Source organism: Vanacampus margaritifer, chromosome 14 (assembly GCF_051991255.1).
Source record: "Vanacampus margaritifer isolate UIUO_Vmar chromosome 14, RoL_Vmar_1.0, whole genome shotgun sequence".
Taxonomy (NCBI): Eukaryota; Metazoa; Chordata; class Actinopteri; order Syngnathiformes; family Syngnathidae; genus Vanacampus; species Vanacampus margaritifer.
The window spans coordinates 19,280,988-19,300,870 of record NC_135445.1 but is presented as its reverse complement, the minus strand read 5'-3'; the positions used below and the strand labels follow the sequence as shown (position 1 = coordinate 19,300,870).

Below are 19,883 nucleotides of genomic sequence, written 5' to 3'. Positions count from 1 at the left end.
ACAAGCAGCCCTAATCTAAAAGTATGGCGGCAACTGGCAAAGCATAAAAGTGCCTCAGTGTAATGCGACCATGTGGAAAAGGCAGTAACGCAGAAGTGATTATATGCACCACAGAATCACGTGTATTAAGATCTTCTCCAAGACGTTTGGGTGCCTGGAGAGTGGCCACCATTGGCCAGCATGTATTTCCCTTCCATTAGATAAGTTTGTGGAGGACATGTTTTCATTTATGTGTCTCTCAGGTGGTTGCAGAGCAGATCCCTCAGTTGGTTCAAGGAGTCAGAGGCAGCCAGTCTCAGCCTGACAGCCCCAGTGCTCAGTTGGCACTCATTAGTGCGAGCCAGAACTTCCTGCAGGTAACACACGTACACCACAAACAAACAAGCAAGCATGGTTGACTATGTTGATTTTGATTTGTTTTTCTTTCTCCTACTCTTGCTTAGTCTATGCTGACATCATTCTGAGACACATTGATTGCCTCCCATTAACACAGCCAGGACAACATAATATGACTACATTGAAACACAAATGATAATTATTTCTGTTTCAGCCTGGCGCAAAGATGGTCACAGCCTCCAAAGCCACAGTTCCCACTATCAGTGACCAGGCGTCTGCTATGCAGCTCAGCCAGTGTGCCAAGAACCTGGCAAGTGCCTTGGCTGAGCTACGCACTGCCTCACAGAAGGTACCACATATCTTCACTGTTATGTTTGTAGGGTAAATCAGATCATTTAATTATTAAATTAATAATTATTAATTATTAAATTAATAATTGTTAACTTTTAAATTAATAATCAATTGACTCATTGATTGAATGAGACTCACATTTTATATTTAAATGAATTTTGAGTCAAGCCTGCGGAGCACTACATCTATTTTTGATAATTTTATCAGGATAACAGATGAAAACCTCGTTAATCAGTCATTAAAATAAAGGTTGTAACCTATAACAATATGTTACGTTTTTTTTGTTCAGCTTAGAGGAGAAATTGATAAAACACACACAGAGTACACAATCAGGTTTTGATTTTGTGCAAGTTTATTTTATAATCTATTTTGGAAAATCTGCTTTGAACTAACTTAAAAATGCAATACTCTAACTACTCTGATAGGAAATAGAAATAAGAACTATAACGATAAAATAATCAAAGAAAAAAACAAACAAACAAGAAAAGAGAAACAGTCTTAAACGAGGTGATGGAACTTCCTAATCAGGCAAACATGGGACCCAAAATTTAACCCATTGCTTAACCCAATTGGATGCACCAATTCGTACAATCTGGTTAATGTTTGCAAAGTTGCACTACAGATGGTCTCTGTTGGGCCAAGATGCGGAGAGGTGTGGTTCCTGGGTTGGAGGTTTATCTAAACCATGTCGTTGAAGAAAAGATGAAAAAGGTTCAGTTCAGGAGAGAGATGAGCAAGATGGGAAGAAGCCTCACGGCCCCAACTGCTGGGCAATCCTTCGGGAGTCGATCTGCCGGCTGAAGAGGGCTAGTTTTGTTTCGGTTTCAGAGTGCCTTTGTCAGCATAGCTCTGCGATCCGTTGAGCCTGGCAGAGACACAGCGTGTTTAGCTGGGCCTGTCGTGGAGCGATGGCCAGCCGTGAGGTAGTTGTGTGTAGCGGTCACGCCAGTCGTGTGCTGGCCTTCTGCCAGCAGCTGTGCGAGGTGAAGAGAAAAGGGAGCCAAAGGGTCAAAATCCAGGAGTGGGAACCCGAGCCAGAGGTGAAAGGCAAAGAGGAAGTAGCAGGAATGGCACACGGGTCTTTTACCGGTGTTGCCCCATCCCCACTCCAGGGACCAGTCTCTGCGTCTCAGGTTTCAGAGCTGGTGGAAATTTACCAGCTTGGTGGGAATTTTGGAAAGAATCATCAGGTTGAATTTTTATCCCATGTTAGACAAGATTTTAAGGTCAAAATTCAATCAATATAAACACGTACAGTTGACCACATCACAATAAATATTACCAAGAGCTTACAACTGTTAAAACGTGCACACAAATGAATAGTTAAGTGAGGAATATGCTACACAAATGAAACACATTCACAATACTCCATGGAGTCAACATTTAAAAAACAAATGGCAAACACATAACATTTCATAATTCATTGTTCTGTTGCAAAATAAGACACTCAGTCAGGTTTCTGGAAAGTTTTTTTTTTTTCTGTCAGTCAGTCTTCTGAATCCAGAACTGGGTGGGGGTTAGCTGTCTGTGGAGGTGAGACAGACCGTCAACCAACCCCCACCTTAGCGTGCCCAATTAAGTTCCTTTGTCCATGATGACGTTGTAAACTTACAACCGGACGATAATTGTTACATGTTTTTTGAGTTGATTAGAAAAAAAAAACGGCAACATGTCGAAGGTTTAGGATAATTTTTTTTAAATTCTAAAATCAAAAATGTGTTTGTGGGTTTTAAACTTAAGGATCTCAGTTGAGAATTTGAAAAAAGTAGAAATTCTGATGGAATACAGACAGAGCTGCATTTTTAGGATTTTTGCATGTGTGCCACTGTGCAGGCCCAAGAGGCGTGCGGCCCACTGGAGATAGACAATGCTCTGTCAGTTGTGAGACGTCTGGAGAAGGATATTCAGGATGCCAAAGCTTCAGCTGATGAAGGCAAACTCAAACCACTACCGGGCGAGAATGTAAGACTCAATCAAGACACATGCACATGCACATACATGTTCGTGGCCATGTTTTTGCTTGAGCAAATTACATCAACCAAAGACAATAACAGTTGCTTCTCCCCTCCTCATTGTTACAGCTTGAGAAATGCTCCCAGGACCTTGGCACCAGCACTAAAGCAGTAAGCTCAGCCATAGCCCAATTGCTAAGTGAGGCCACCCAGGGCAATGAGAACTATACAGGTGTGTTTCAACCATGTGTGATCATTTGCATCCTTTTTACAGTACATGATATAGGTACTTCCATGATCCAAAAAGCGAGGTTCATGTCATTATACTGAGACTATTAAGCATTGTTTTTAAAAGTGTCTAATTGTCAGCCAGCACTGATTTAAACATCAGGTCTGCATTTAATAACCCTTAATCACACTTTATTTATGCAATTTCTATTACACCAATAACACTGATCTATAATATGCACTGAGTGACTATGAACTTAACGAAAGTAGCAAACCATCATTGCTTGACCCACTGGGTGGAAATTTTCTTTTTTAATCAACAAAGACGGGAACTTCACAGAAGCCTATGATATTGACGCTAAACATGTTACAGCTTGCATTGACACCAGACTTAATGTTAGCAGCAAAAGATCTAATATGACCAAGGCTAGTTTGTCACAGTAACTGGCTGAGAGAGAAGGAGAACTGGTATATATTATCAGTATACCTACGTATATACTAGTTGAGGTGTCAAAATTAATCGAGAACTGACCAATCATTAATTTCATTTCCGAATAACATACCCTCTTTCTTTTGTTCTTAATGCTTACAAAAACTAAGATATGAATTACAGGCAGAACATTTTATTGTTTTAGAATATTTTGTCATTTAGTATTTGTTCAACTTTACAGAGAGGAATTTTTTAAATACGAAAAAAAGTATGAACTGATGAAGCTAACTTTACATTTAAGCCATAAATGTATGCAGTACAAAAGCAACATAATGAGTGAAGTTGGTGGCAAAATATGATCCATGCATGATGCCTGTTAATCTGCAAATCTCTGACCAATCATTTGTATTTTGAAAAGGCCTTATATGCCAGCGGCCAGCTAATTAATAACCAACCAAGCTTATTGTATAGTCAATGCAGTCATCTTGAGATGGATCTTTTTCAAGGTATGGCAGCCAGAGACGTAGCCCAGGCTCTGAAATCCTTGGCCTCAGCAGCAAGAGGAGTTGCTGCCACCACAGACGACGCAGGAGCACGTGTTGCTCTGCTGGACTGCGCCAGTGATGTCATGGATAAGTCAGGCAACTTAATTGAGGAGACAAAGAAGGCCATCACCAAGCCAGGAGACGCAGAGAGTCAGCAAAGGCTGGCCCAGGTCAGACAAAGACTGAGGCTCAGAGCGGCAGATTTGGCAATTTTGCTCATAATATTTTTCAGTCCTTTTTTTTCTTTTCCTTTTTTGTATATTTATTATTTTTAGCATGGTTTAAAAAAACAACTGATAAGATCCAATATTTTTTGCCATCATGAGAATTTGAGCTGTCTTTGTGTAAGATTGTTCAGACTTGATTTTTCTCTAGACTAAAGTTAACCTGCAATTGTTTGAGTTCATCAATCTCTCAGTATGAGTGTAATTGTGTGTCTAGGTGGCCAAAGCGGTGTCGCAGGCCTTGAACAGATGCGTGAACTGCCTCCCTGGTCAACGAGATGTGGACAACGCCATTCGTACTGTGGGTGAAGCCAGCAAATCTCTACTGGCTGATTCTGTGAGTGCAATCAACAGGATGAATTTATTGCATTGCAACTGAGTGCTGCTATTATTTGTTTTCTTGTCTGTAGTATACTGTTTATCATAACTGTAGCGATTATTTGGGTTGCCGTAATGGCTTATGAGAAATTTAAACGGTACTGAGGGGAGTTCTGGGGCACCACGTTGACTTTGCTTGTTTGTAGGAGCAAAATAAACGATAAAAATCTTATTATCAAATATTCATAATCTGAAGTTGCTACTTTAGTTAACTCTTTTACTGCCAAAGACGTTAAATGACGTTCTGCAAAAACCTACGGAGGAGCGCCAAAGACGTTAAAAAGACGTCCTCCCATTTATTTATTTATTTTTTTGAAACGGGTGCTGGGAAGGCTTGCGGAGCTCTCCTGAAAGTTTTAAGCAGGTTTTTTTGAGCCTAATGACTATTTTTGGCCCCTAGAGGGCAGCGATGACTCTCTTTTGACAAGATCGGGTGGGCGTCAGTAGAGGCGGAGCTAGAGCGTTGAGCAGGAGATCAGAATGGAAAACAAAGGAAAAATGGCGGCCGGTCGCGAGGAGCTAATGCCAGAGCCGTTTTTTTCAAAGACCAAAAGCATCGCTAAAAAAGCACATTGTTGATGACGATGATCATCATCGATGATGAAGATGATGGTGACTCCGTGGTTGGAAAGCATTGACGCGGCAGTAGAAGACGTTAGATGGAGCTAGATGGAGGAGGGAACGGGCAATGGCAAGCGTTTGCAAGCAGCTCTACACTTACAAGACAAAAGGCATCGACCAACGCTAAAAGAGTACATTGATGACGATGAAGGTGAATCCGAGCTTGACGGCGAAATTGGAACCGCTGACGCGGCGGCTATGACGGTGTCGTAACGCGGAGCGCAACCGAGGACGCACAGGCGGACGTTCGATCGGACGACGGAGAGTGCCCCGAGTCCAATGCATATTCATCGGAGGAAGTGTGGACAGTCTGCTACTTGCTTTTTATTCCCCGGAAAAAAAGGCCGTCAAGAAAGTGTAACGTTTGCACGCAAAACGGACCAATGTGAAAGTGAAAGTAAACTGTTGTGCGAGTCCTGGCGTCTCCTTGCACGCAGGAGAGCGTTACAAAAGGAAAAACTGTATTTGAAACATCCACATAATTGTAAATAGTACCACAGTTGCACACATTTGTAAATAGTTTGCGAAATTGTTTTGTCAAATTGTTACACTGTTGAATGGAAATAAACGTATTTTGCAATCAAAAAACACTTTTTCATTGTTGGTGAAAGAGTTTTACAGAAGTAAAGCACTATTTAGGTGTTTGTGGCATCATTCATGGACAAAAAGAAGTGTACAATTCACTAGAGTGCATGAAATAACATCGTTTCACAAAAAGCTCTTTTTCTCCGTTTTTTGTTTCAAAAGAGAGAATTTCGGTGAAAGTAACCATTTTCTATTGTTGATTACTGAAGAACGGAATAAGGTAGAAACAAACTTTTTTTTCTGATGAAAGCTGATCTTTCATTTGGTAGTATGTGTGTTTCCATAGTCCAAACACAACATTTTCTGTGGACCTTGAAAGATCACTCAAAATGCTTAAATCGGCTGGCACTGGCGACAACCCGTTTTTGAAAACGTCTGGCAGTCAAAGAGTTAATCGTGGAGTTCTTTGCTTTCATAAGAGAATTACTAATCCAGTCAGTAAACACAAATGATTCGGCAGAAATGGAATTTCTAGACAACAAATTATTTATTTTATTTTATTTAGTAAACACACATATATCAGTCACCGCCTAACCTTTTAATGAAATGGAATAAAAACTGTGAATCAAAGATAAAAAGAAAACATGCAACCTAACTAACTAAGATAAAAAGGGAATGAAAAAGGTAGATGGGGGATAAAGATGGATGCGTTTTGACCTGTCAATCCTTTTATGTTTGAATAAAAGTGTTGCACCAGTAGAATATGGTCAGATTGCAATGAAGGTGCAACTCACGGACTGGTTCAGTCGCACGGGAGAGGTTCAGTCACATGGAGGAGAGAGAGAGACTCGAGCGTCGATCCTCGGTTGAATGCTGGAATGCTGCACCAGGTCTCCGGTCGGTGGCGAGGTGCACGCGCAGCGTCGAGGCCGCGGCAGTTCCTTGGCTGGCACACGTCCAGCTGGAATGCTGCCCGGGAGTCTCTGGCTGCTGGTCGGTGATGCATGGAGTGGAGGTCGCAGCAGTTGGTGTGGGCACCGCGGGGCGCCTCGGGCTCACGGCTGGACAGACATGCGCGCCTTGGGGTTGCGCAGGGTGGTTGCGAGTCCTTGCTTAATGCGTGCTTTGGGCGCGTGTAGTGGCTCAAGTCCGGGGCTCAAAGGAAGAAGCCGCTTGGTCACCCTCAGCGACCACGTTTCTAGTGATGATCAGGAAAAGTTCATGGGGCCAGACGTGAGGTGAAGAGCAGGCGGGGAAAAGCGGAGGGAAGAGAGTTCATGGGGCCAGACGTGAGGTGGAGAGAGGGCGGAAGAGAGTTGCAGGAAAGAGACTTGAGTTCCTTCGCGCGCTGGCTTTTAAAGTGTGTCCCAGGGAGCCGGGCCGTAGTCCCGCCCCTTCTGTGCGCATGAAGCAGACTTGGTCGACTGAGACCAAGCTTTTGGGATAGTATTTGATAATTTTTGATCAGAATTGACAAGCCAGATGCTTCATTTATCATTCTGAACACATTTCAAACATTCCCGCGAGCATTAAGTTATTGAATCCGCTAAGCTTACTAATTAGCTAAACTTAGATGGCTACAGAAATTACACACATCATTCATTTGAGATAGACATACAGGTTGTGTACAAAGATAAACAACAGCAGTCACTTGATGTCAGTCCAGTACATAGAGTCCGTGTATGTACCGAATTATGTAGACTTCAGATTAATTAGGAGCGGCAAGATTCTTGAGGATAACAGATAGTGACCGCTGGAGGGCACTGTTGTACCATATAACTTCCAAGGGGAATTATTTCCCAAAAAAACACATGGCTAATTCCTGTGGATAGACCAGACCATAAAAAATGGTCTGGGGACTGCTTATCAGACAGGCTTTCAGGTCTGTCGGAGCTGTGATATGCGTTTCCTGGGGGTTATAAAACGAAATCCAGTCCCTGCTGGAGGGAAACTCAAAAGAGTCCTTTTTGAACTGAAAACACAGAGTTAAGACACGCACACACATTCCCCAGGGAGAAATGTTTAAAAAGGCAAATAAAATGGAAAAATTGAGGGTGACGGGCAATATTCGTTACATAACGCTGAAATGTATTTATGTGTATGTCTTTATTCTTGTTGAGCCATGAGCACCTGAACTGGGTCCAGTGAGGCCTGAAATTCTTTGCATGTTGTTTTGGGTTCTTTAATGACTACCTGGATAAGTCATTGTTGCATTGTTGGAGTGATTTGGGCCAGTTTTCTAAATTTTTGGATAATGGTTCTTGCCATTCAAATTTCAACACTCACATTGTTTGTTGTTATTGGTTTTGGTTCACTTGATGTATGCCTGTTGAAATCAGGCCACTTCATGTTGAAATCAGGTCACTTCCGGGTCACTTCCTGTTGAAATCGGGTCACTTCCTGTTAAAATCGGGTCACTTCATGTTGAAATCAGGTCACTTCCTGTTGAAATCGGATCACTTCCTGTTGAAATCGGGTCACTTCATGTTGAAATCCGGTCACTCCCCGGTTACTTCCTATTTGAATCGGGTCACTTGCTGTTGATTTTAGGCAACTTCTGGGTCACTTCCTGTTGAAATTAGGTCATTGACTATAACTCCATATAAAAACAATATTGTTAAGTTTAACGTTCTATTCACCGCTGGCTTCTCCTTTCTAGTTCCCATCTAGTGGAAGGAGTTTCCAGGAGGTTCAAGCTCAGCTGAATGAAGTGGCAGCCAATCTGAACCAGTCAGCCAATGAGGTTGTCCAGGCGTCTCGAGCAACCACCCAAGACCTGGCCAGAGCCACCGGCAAGTTCGGACAGGACTTCAGCAATTTCCTGGAGGCTGGCGTTGACATGGCAGGAACATCACAAGTCAGTATATCGGTCCTCATCAGTGCAACAGTAGTCATTTTCATCCTGTATTCCTGCTAAATTGTGGCACTTGAGAGCAAAAAAAAAAAAAAAGTAACACTTAACTGTGCAATGTAAATCTAGCCCAATACACCTTTTGACAACATTAATTGACTTGTAGATATGTCTCCAGATTGACCCAGAACTTTTCATCATAAAATAATACATCAAAAATATTTCATTCAAAATACATTAAATTTGTGTGAAATGTGTGGAAAATCTTTGCCTTCTTCCTCACTTTCTCTAGTCTAAAGAGGACAAGACACAAGTTGTTTCCAACTTGAAGACCATCTCAATGTCATCCAGCAAACTACTTCTGTCAGCCAAAGCACTATCTACTGACCCTAACTCTCCAAACCTCAAGAACCAGCTGGCAGCTGCTGCTCGGTACCGTTTGACTTGATCTTTTTGTTTTATGTCCGTTTTTTTCTTTGATTTTTTTAACTGCATATACAGTTCTTCTATCTCATTTGTCAACTTTGTGTCCATAGGGCAGTTACAGATAGTATCAACCAGCTCATAACCATGTGCACTCAGCAGGCTCCAGGTCAGAAAGAGTGTGACAATGCCCTCAGAGAGCTGGAGGTACCATCACCAAACAACTCTACATTTGTTTTCTTGTCTCTTCTGTAGTTTGCGTAATCCTGTTTTCTTCTCAAGTATTACGATTACTAGACACCATAGATTCAGGGGTGTTCAAGTTCGGTCCTCTAGAGCCCCTGTCCAGCCTGTTTTCCATGTTTCCCTCCTGCAGCATAGCTGAATCTAATGCTCAGCTAATCAGCAAGCTTTGCAGAAGCCTGATAACGATCCGGATCATGAATCAGGTGTGTTACTGGAGAGAAACATGGAAAACAGGCTGGATAGGGGCTCTCGAGGACCGAATTTGAGCACCCCTGCAAGATGGTTTGTTTGACAAACAAGTTTACTTCACAAATCCATCAAAGAAAGAACTGATCACAACTATTTGTAAAATGGCAGGAACTTTAAGTACAGTTTGTCACATTCATTAGGCGTCAATTACATTGGTAAATAATTATATACTGCCAATGTAAGGCAAGGCAAGTTTATTTCTATAGCACATTTCATACAAGCGAAGACACAACACCTACAAGCCTCAACAAACACAACAGTTAACAACATTCACAAGCAAAGTAGAGAAAACAAAAGTAACTTACAAAATTTGGTAAAAGAACATATATTGAATTGAACAACAAAAATTTGTAGCATTAAAGAAACATTTAAGTTAACTCAAAATTAACGCACTAATTTTTACACACTTATTAAAAATATTTAGAGTAATTTAAAGAAATAAGAGTAGTTTTCTCAAATCATTAACAGAAAAATCTGATAGAAAACGTTTAAAAGACCTTAATTAAAGGTATAGGGTGGGGTGGGGGGAAGCTAAGTTTTTAACTTGGATTTAAAATCATTTACATTCTCGGTTGCCTTCACTTCTGATGGCAGCTCATTTCGTTTGTGTGCAGCATTATAGATAAACGCAGCTTCAACATGTTTACTTTGATCTCTGGGTTCCACTAATTGACCCAAGTCTACAGATCTTAGAGCCCTTCTGGGTTCATATTCAATCAGCATTTCTTGAATATATTAAAGACCCCGACCATTTGATTCATAGACCAGTAGCAGAATTTTGAAATCTATTCTACAGCTGACTGGGAGCCAGTTTAAGTATGGTTAAGTACATTTGACAACCAGTAGTGTCATTTCCATATATGCGTAGTCAATGAAAATGTGTGCCTTTGTTGTCATTGTTTTTCTTTTCTTAAATTTAGTCCAGTTATGATTAATTGATGCTCGGTATAATTGGCAGTTTAAATGACTGAATTGAATAACAGTATGCTGCAATTGCAGCATTATTATAAGTTGTTGAGAGTACTGAGAGTTACTGAGAGTTTGAAATGCGTGATGGATTTTTAGAATTGCATAAAAGTATTTCCATTGATCCATCTTCCTTACAAGGTTAGAATCAGAAAGTTGAAGGTATTTACATACAGTAACGTTTTAGTCTATAATGGAGATTACTTGTAATAAAATATGAGACAACAAAATGCTGCTATCCTTAAGGAAATATCATCAACTCAACTATAACAGTACTAACCTTACAACAAAGTGATTCATCAGCAGTAAACTATTAAAATGTTCCAATTCCTCTTGTAGTTATGAATTATATTTGCAATGTTTATTTCAACACTCATCACAATTCCTTTTCAAGTGTTGCGATGACTGAAAATTGGGAAAATAAAGTCTGTGTATCTAACAAAGAGCGTTAACATTAATTTAATTGATGATGATTATTCATAAGTAGTGGTAGTTATCTTAAAATGTGTATTATTTAACACTAGCAACACATTATAGTGGTGTGTGACAATATTGCTTGTGTGTGTAGTCAGTGAGGGGGATGCTGGAGAACCCGACAGAAGCCGTCAATGAGCTCTCCTACTTTGACTGTATCGACAGTGTCATGGAAAACTCCAAGGTTGGACATACATCACTGTTGCTGTTTTGTTCAATGGTTTTCTACAACTGTCTTCTGTCTTTCAATCATTTTCTTTATGCTGCAAGATCCTCGGTGAATCTATGGCCGGTATTTCCCACAATGCCAAGAACTCCAACCTGCCGGAGTTTGGTGACTCAGTCAGTTCTGGCTCCAAGGCCTTGTGCGGATTGACTGAAGCTGCAGCACAGGTAAAACTTGGTTGCTGAATCGTAATACCATTTAAACCAGGAGTGCACAAATGTATTCTACCAAGGTCCGCATAGAGAACACGTGAAAGACTCACTTTGACATTTGTAACAATTTTGTTTGTTAAACTTACTGGGGGAAAAAAACTGAAAGTTTACATACCCTTGTGGTATGTAAACTAATGAGCTCAACTGTAAATGTACACAAGCTAGACTTCAGTGAATAACACAAAAATGCTATGAATTGTCACCAAAATTCACATGCGCATCTCTACTCATGTCATCTTCAACTACTGAAATATCAAAACAATTGCTCCGGTATTTTAGATTTTAGGGCATTAAACCTTTTTATCACCATATAGTGCACTCATAAGTTTACATGCTTTCATTTTTTTCTCTGAGAGAGCTCAGTATTGTTCTCTCTCTCTCTTTTGTTTTTTTTCCTTTTTTTTTGAATGTGGGTGAGTATGTGCGGGTGTGTGTGCATATGTGTGTGCGTGTGAGTGTGTGCTCATTAATTCACCTAAAACCTATTAAACCCCCCCGTAACGAGGCATCGGTGCCAGAGAGAGGCCGGACAGCGGAGCGGCGACGGCACCCGTGCCCACCCCACCTCGGGCCGCGTGGTAGGGCGGAACACTGGGGGCGGAAGGGGAGATGGGCGCACCGGGAGACGGCGGCACCCCCGAACCCCAGGCCCGGCGGGGAAAGGGCCTGGTCATCACGCCAGCGTACCTAGTGAAAGCTAACCCTGTTACTGAGTTTGCCAGCTCGCCGACTGGCGAACTCTACCCCTACATTGTGGATGTGACCCCACCCAGTGTATATACAAGTCTGTGTTTGTGTGTGTGTGTGTGCGTGTGTGCTGCATTAAAATTGGGAGTGGGTGAGATGGAGCACAGGAAAATGATATCTCCCAATCCACCTGCTTCCCAGGCGTGTTGGCTTTCTTTTTTTTTTCTTTGCAGTGTCACTCGTGATGTTCCAATATGGGCCATATATCTCATTAGAGTCGCTAGCCAGTAAAAAAACAAAAATAAGGTTGTGGGCTGCAATGGCACCCAGGCAGAAACACTTTAAAGTATACTAGAACTGAATTAAACTAATCTGATCTTTTTTTGTATTTAGGCTGCCTATCTGATTGGTGTGTCAGACCCCAACAGTTCAGCAGGTCAGAAGGGTCTGGTGGATCCTGCTCAATTTGCCCGTGCGAACCAGTCAATCCAGATGGCCTGCCAGAACTTGGTGGACCCAGGCTGCACCCAATCACAAGTACAGACTGCAACAATATGACACCAATGACCACTTTCGTGCCTTCATGTTTCAGTTTCATATTACGTCATTGATTTAATCTGACTGTCTCCTTGCATAGGTGCTCTCTGCAGCCACCATTGTTGCCAAACACACTTCTGCACTATGTAATGCTTGCCGCCTGGCTTCCTCTAAAACGCCCAACCCTGTTGCCAAGAGGCAGTTTGTCCAGTCAGCCAAAGAGGTGGCCAACACAACTGCCAACTTAGTCAAGTCAATTAAGGTTTGTAGTATGTTTTATTGTATTACTCATTTAATAAGTACAAATACCCAATAATCGTATGCAATGTCAAATGAGAAAAGCAAACTTATTTCATGAGTGGTAGTTGAAATCCCTTGGGTTTTTAATAGACTGTACTTATTGATCAATAAAAGACACAATAATTGTGTTCCTCTATTGGATATGATTAAAATTAGGTCAGTAATTAAAGTTAATTAGGAAGTTTAATGTTTAACCATGATGTCCCCCAAAAAACAAAGAAATCACATTCTTTGCGCACTGTATTTTAATTCATTCCTGTGCAGGCTTTAGATGGGGCTTTCAATCAGGAGAACAGAGAAAAGTGTAAGGCTGCGACTGGTCCCCTGCTAGAAGCTGTGGACAACCTAACAGCCTTTGCCTCCAACCCAGAATTTGCCAGTATTCCAGCTCAGATCAGTCCCGAGGTACGTTCACCCAGAAAAATGGAATTTTACATGGATATAGCATGAAATTGCATAATAAACGATGCCTTGAATGCCTTTGATTCATTTTGATTCATGTTTACTGTAATCAATTAAAATTCTGTTGAGTTCTTTGACCTTTTTAGTTAATCCTCATTTATTGACCTTAAGTGAACACCTCATATTTGTGTACATTTTGATCTTTGGAAACTACATTCCTAATTGGGATCTTGAGCTGAAAATGTTTGGGAGACCATGCTCTCTATATCAAATCCTCAGAAGCATCAGAATTGTTTGCATCCTTAACTTGACATTGTCTCACTTTAGGGTCACGCTGCCATGGAGCCCATTGTAGCGGCAGCAAAGACCATGCTAGAAAGTTCCACTGGCCTGATCCAGACTGCACGCTCTCTGGCTGTCAATCCCAAAGACCCCCCCAAGTGGTCTGTACTCGCTGGACACTCAAGAACTGTATCTGACTCTATCAAGAAACTCATAACCAACATGAGGTATAATCTCCCACAAGTAGTGCAGCTCTTACAATCTTTAATACGTGAGAAAATGTGCTTTCCTATTCAAGATCAGAGAAGTTATTTCTGTATGAATGCAAGAAAAATAGTGCTATTACTGACCTGAACCAAACTTAACTGTGCTGTTATGGTTCGACAATGACAAACAGTGATATTTATAAATCAGGTGCTCTAACAAAAATTACTCATCAGTTCTCCTTCCGACACAGACCTTCTGTCACCTTCTATATTTGGACTAAGAAGGCTGTGGTTTGTTTTTGTCCCCCAGTCTATTACTGGGGCAGCTTTACTATGCTTTTCGGCTCAAGTATAATATTTTTCAGATTTCAGACTAAATTAATTGAAGTATTAGTACTTAAGTGATTAACTATCTAACCTGTTGTGCCCTAACAAAAGGGTTTGCCCCTATCCAAGTTTGTTTTGCTTTTTTTTTTGGGCAAACTAATTATCACGCTTAAGTATTTCAGCTCATCAAACAAACTTTGATATCACAAGACAAGACAAGTAAATACAGTTTTTAAATGATGACTTTACTATATTTATTACCTTTCTGGACCTACACTCCTACAGTAACTGTCTGTGCCATCTTTGGCAGTAATAACTGCTATTGTGTCTAGACTGCGCCTTAACTTTTTTTTTTGTCATTCAGAGGTGTTCTTGCTGCTATATTTTTTTCTTTGTTTTACTGCTACATAACCCAAGAGCACTTGAGTTTGAGGGTATGAACTGACGGCTGCAGAATTTTCTGGTAAACCGTAGAATTCATTGTTCATTTAATTACAGATAGGAGCACTGGCATGCAGAGGTAGCAAATCCAGGTCCAGAAAGTAAAAACCCTGCCACAGTTTGGCCTTAACCTCAGGTGCTAGTTCGCTAGCACCAGGGGCTAAAGCCAAACTGTGGCAGGGTTTTTACTTTCTGCACCTGGATTTGCCAACTCTGCTGGCATGATATTTTTTTATTTAATTATTATTATTTTTTTTAAATCAGATGATATGTTGGCAAATGTGAGGTGAGCCGCCTTCTTTTTTTTGTCAGCGGTGGTTTTTGCCTGAAACTGTTCCCATGGATGCCATTTTTGCCCGGTGACATTGTTATGGTTGAATCATGAATACTGACCTTAATTGAGGCCAGTAAGGCCTGCAGTTCTTTGGAATGGTGTTCTAGGTTCTTTAGTCCTCCTGGGTGACTTTTGTGGATAATGACCATATAGCTCGCTGGAATCCCAAACTCTTGGAAATGGCTTTGTAACCTCTAGATAGATTTCAATCATTTTGTTTCTTATATGTTCTTGAATTTCTTGTCATGATGCATTTCTCTTCAAGTTCTTTTGCCCTGCTTCACCTTTATCTGACTGGTTCTATTAAGTGATTTCTTGTTTGAGTGGATTCAAACTGGTGACAGTGTACTTGAACTCAGCTTTCCAAAAACTGTGTGAACTTATTTAACGGGTGGACAGTAATTTTTACACATAAGGAGATTTTTAGGAATCTTTTAAATATAAATGAGGGCATAAAATGAATCAACATTCAGCATAAGGTAACTTGTTGTTACAGACTGAAAACACTCTATTCTCTTCTAATAGTCCAATCTGTCCATCTTAATTGATTCCAACAGGGAAAAGGCTCCTGGCCAGAGGGAGTGTGATGATGCTATTGAGGTTCTGAATGGCTGCATTCGTGAGGTTGACCATGCATCACTTGCTGCCATCAGCCAGCAATTAACACCCCGAGAAGATATCTCCATGGAGGTAAGCACAAATGGAATTTTGTCTGTGGCTTACATTCTACTGGTATAGTTTGCAGTGCTTGTGATATAAGGATTTAAAATGAAAGGCAAATTAATGTTAATAGTATATTAGGTGTCAAACGGGAACATATTTTTATTTGTGGGTCTGTTTCTATTATTTAATAACAGTTACCGTTTCCAGCTATGGCAACTATTTCAATTTAGTATTGTGACTGTGTTTGATGGTCATAACATCCGTGTATGTGTTGTGTGTTGCAGGCCCTTCATGAGCAGATGGCTGCCTCAGTTCATGAGATTAGCAATTTGATAGATCCAGTTGCTGTGGCTGCTCGCTCTGAAGCCTCCCAGTTGGGCCACAAGGTAAGACAACAGATCTCTACTCAGTTTACGTTTTAGTGACTTATTTTCAGTCTTGGTCCATCTTGCTGTTACATTCCAAAAACTGTGTCTCTCAACAGGTATCTCAAATGGTCAGTTACTTTGAGCCCCTCATAATGGCAGCTATTGGCACGGCGTCGAAGATACTTAGCAGTCAACAGCAGATGGCTGTCTTAGACCAAACTAAAACTCTAACAGAGTCAGCCCTGCAGATGCTCTACACTGCTAAGGAGGCTGGAGGAAACCCCAAGGTACTTTGCCCCTGCTTATCAAAAGTTAGGAATGTAATATCATACGTGGTTCAATACAATACTACTTTTAACATGTTAGTTTGTTTTATATTCTGTGTTTTCAATTAAATAACTCTTTTGAAATGTACTTTATAGATACATTTGTATTGAATTGTATTAAATAAAACCTATACATAAAGTGTAGTATGTATTTATGTATATATGTATCAAACAGTCCGTGCAATTGACAATTTAAAGGGGAAGTCTCCCCCCCCCCCCCAAATTTCTTGACAATATGTTGTATGCAACCCCACCAGTCTAAATCTGGTATTTTTGTTGATATTACTTTAGTGGAGTATAAGTTAAGCAGCAAAATCCAACAGTTTTTATCAATATCAGAAGGCGGCCATTTTGTCACTTGCTGTCGAGTGAAAATTACATCACAGTTGCTCAGGTCTCAGGTAACAACCAGTCACAGCTCAGCTTCAGAAAACAGGTGAGCTGTGATTGGTCGTTGTCTGAGACCTGAGCAACGTTTATGTCATCTTCAGTTAACAGCAAGTGACAAAATGGCCACCCTTGATGGATAAAAATGGCTGGATTTTGCTGAATAACTCATATTCCACAAATCAATATTACTTAGAATGTCATGTTTAGACTAGTGAGGTCACATATAACATATTATTGTCAAGAAATGTTTAAGGTTGACTTCCCCTTTAACTCGTTCACTCCCAGCCATTTTCAGTGAAGCAACCCCCTTCGCTCCCAGCTGTTTTACTGGATTTTGACTGATTTTGCAAGTCCCAATATAGCTAAGTTTAATCATTATTCAAATTCCTGTTAAAAACACTGGCAAAAAGAGCTTGTTGCAACATGACCCTGGCTAAATATCTGCTGCCACCTGCTGGCCAGTTTTTGTAATAACTACCATAAAACCTCTTCATGACAGAAGCCGCTTCAAAGCCTTCTGTATGCTCTTGCATAAGAAAAAAAAAAAAAACACGTATAAATACGTTTTGGGGAGTGAAGGACAAAGTATTAAAAACACATTTACATGTTTTTGGGTTTGAATGAGTTAAGCATCATGAAGTCAAATATGAAATCCTTTTCCAGGCAGCTCACATGCAAGAGGCTCTGGAGGAGTCAGTGCAGATGATGAAGGAAGCAGTTGATGATTTGGGGGCCACTCTGGCTGAAGCAGCCAGTGCGGCGGGTGCTGTGGGTGGCATGGTGGACTCTATCAATGACGCCATCAATAAGATGGAAGATACACCTACACTTGAACCTGAGGGCACCTTTGTGGACTACCAGACTACAATGGTGAAGACGGCCAAGGCCATTGCTGTCAATGTGCAGGAGATGGTAAGACTATTTGATTATATGTAACTGATAGTGTGGTACTTAAAAGGGAAGCTTTGTCTTGTCTCTAATCTATCAGTTGACATGGGAACACTGATTGGTATGCTGCAAAACTGTCAACTACTGTACTATATCATGCTCAGTCTGCCTAAATTCTGATTTTATGTATACAGTATTTTATTTTGAAAACTTGTTTTAAAGGTACTTTACGAAAACAATAATGATTGACTAGCGACTAGGTAGACTTAACTGCACTCTAATTGTGTTTTCATCCACTTGCATATTGCATTTATGAGAAAATCAATGTGTCATTCTCAACTAATTGTGCAATATCAAGGAAGATGAATTGTTCATGTTTGTCTGGCAACATCTACATGAGTCTCATCTTTTCTTAGGTGACCAAGTCTAACACCAACCCCGATGACCTTGGTGGGCTGGCCAATCAGCTGACTAATGAGTTCGGAAATCTGGCAAATGAAGCCAAATATGCAGCAATAACTGCAGAAAATGATGAGGTATATTATGATCAGCCAAAGCTAGTCATATATATGTCTTTTCTAATTTTGACTGCAATTCATGAGTGCAGCAGTTCAACAGTTTTCATTTTCATTTTCAATTTCTTCCAGATTGGTTCTCATATAAAGAAGCAGGTGGGTGAACTGGGTTTCAGCTGCACCAGTCTGGTGACCAAAGCTGGAGCTCTGCAGTGCAGCCCCAATGATTCATTCACCAAGAAGGAACTGATTGAAAGTGCTCGGAAAGTCTCAGAGAAGGTCAGTTTTCCTTGTACTTGTTCTCTGGTCAAGGCCAAATGAATTTTTACAATAGAATAAAAATTAAAAAAAAGAAATTATGTTTATATAGTGGAACTCATACCAGTCATGTACATACAGACAAAGATATACAAAACCAATTAAATTGTTTTGACGTGTGCACAGTTGGAGTCATATGATGTGACCCATGTCGCAAATTTTAGGACTGGGACTTGCCTGGTTAAAACTTATGGTAAACTTAACTTGACCTTAACTTTGACTTGAAGCACATGACTTGACGACTCTTTCTTCTTTTGAGAGTTTAAAATTATTATTATTATCTACTCTGATTGGGATTGGCTGCCCTACATATACACACAGGCTCGCTGCTCTCCGTTTTTTCCAGTCCCCCACACACACACACATTCTCATCCAATCACAGGCCAGGACTCAGCCAATACACACTACCAGCCAGAGAATCCTTAACACCATTTCATGTCATATCATAAATGCAGGGTTGTTACAATACAAACGATTTTGAAGGCTTATGCCTAGCATTTACAAATTGGGTGTTATATCAGTTACGCTAATGTTCCTTTGTAATTATGTTGTGTTTACCGGCACTCTATATGTGTATTATACATGTTTTTAACTTAAACATAAAACTTGTAAAGGTTATAGTGCATTTTAGGTTCATCCTGAAATGTCAACCAAAAGTTCCAGTAAAATTGGTCTTCTTGTAGGTCTCACATGTGCTGGCAGCACTCCAAGCAGGTAACCGTGGCACCCAGGCTTGCATCACTGCAGCCAGTGCTGTGGCTGGAATCATCGCCGACCTTGACACCACCATCATGTTTGCCACTGCTGGGACACTAAACAGAGAGAATGCAGAGACTTTTGCAGACCACAGGTACATTTCACTACAGAGATACTAAACACATTTTTTTCCCCTCTACTGGTTATTATTTTATTTTTTTTTTAATCAGAGTTGGGATTTAATTATGAGCAAATTAGAATAAACCAGAAAAAATTGCACCAACATTTTGAATGTGCCTCCTAAAGCCTGGTTGGAGTTTTCAAATCTTAGAAGATGTTTTTAATCTTTGGCAGACCCCACACATAAAGATACATTATTCAGCCATCAAACAGTTTTGGTCGTTTTGGCTTGGGTGTTCTCAAATAATCTCAACACAGCTCCCCACACACATAAAGATTCTATTCCACCACCGCCCAATAATCCAGTCCTTCCAGGTGAAGCTCTCGCATAATCACACGTGACTTCACGTACACGAAGACAACTAGACACTTCCAGGTATGCGGCGAGAGTTGCCAAAAGTTTCTGAAGAGGACTGGAGATCAAGCGTTTATTTATATATATATATATATATATATATATATATATATATATATATATATATATATATATATATTCTCGAATCAATTCAATATGCGGCCGAAACGATTTTTAAACATCAATTTTTTAGGGAAATATTCCCAAAAAAGTCTTACATAGGGTTAGGATTTACACATTAAGCATGGAAGAATGTTATATTAATGGAACATTAAGCCTTAATATTTTATTTCACTGCATGAAACAGACTGCAACCTGAGTTTTCAGATAAATAAATATATTTTCAAACAAATCTTAAAGAGTACATGTACAAGTTTACTGATTAGTATTTTCTAAATTTAAGTTACATTTTTTTCGCAATAATCAATTTA

At 40.3% G+C, this 19,883-nt stretch overlaps 1 protein-coding gene across 2 annotated transcripts in view; it reads left to right on the top strand.

Moving 5' to 3' along the window:
* Positions 1 to 19,883, top strand: part of tln1 (talin 1) — a 99,874-nt gene that overhangs the window by 55,077 nt on the left and 24,914 nt on the right. For both annotated transcript variants that reach the window (XM_077542976.1, XM_077542975.1), the window contains 22 exons: positions 243 to 356; positions 551 to 685; positions 2,521 to 2,649; positions 2,769 to 2,871; positions 3,804 to 4,012; positions 4,284 to 4,403; positions 8,250 to 8,447; positions 8,734 to 8,873; positions 8,978 to 9,071; positions 10,894 to 10,983; positions 11,070 to 11,192; positions 12,318 to 12,461; positions 12,562 to 12,723; positions 13,026 to 13,166; positions 13,491 to 13,672; positions 15,311 to 15,443; positions 15,701 to 15,802; positions 15,901 to 16,071; positions 17,164 to 17,412; positions 17,805 to 17,924; positions 18,036 to 18,182; positions 18,905 to 19,071. In XM_077542976.1, the coding sequence (XP_077399102.1) occupies positions 243 to 356; positions 551 to 685; positions 2,521 to 2,649; positions 2,769 to 2,871; positions 3,804 to 4,012; positions 4,284 to 4,403; positions 8,250 to 8,447; positions 8,734 to 8,873; positions 8,978 to 9,071; positions 10,894 to 10,983; positions 11,070 to 11,192; positions 12,318 to 12,461; positions 12,562 to 12,723; positions 13,026 to 13,166; positions 13,491 to 13,672; positions 15,311 to 15,443; positions 15,701 to 15,802; positions 15,901 to 16,071; positions 17,164 to 17,412; positions 17,805 to 17,924; positions 18,036 to 18,182; positions 18,905 to 19,071 (3,173 nt within the window). The remainder of the gene's footprint in view (positions 1 to 242; positions 357 to 550; positions 686 to 2,520; positions 2,650 to 2,768; positions 2,872 to 3,803; positions 4,013 to 4,283; positions 4,404 to 8,249; positions 8,448 to 8,733; positions 8,874 to 8,977; positions 9,072 to 10,893; positions 10,984 to 11,069; positions 11,193 to 12,317; positions 12,462 to 12,561; positions 12,724 to 13,025; positions 13,167 to 13,490; positions 13,673 to 15,310; positions 15,444 to 15,700; positions 15,803 to 15,900; positions 16,072 to 17,163; positions 17,413 to 17,804; positions 17,925 to 18,035; positions 18,183 to 18,904; positions 19,072 to 19,883) is intronic.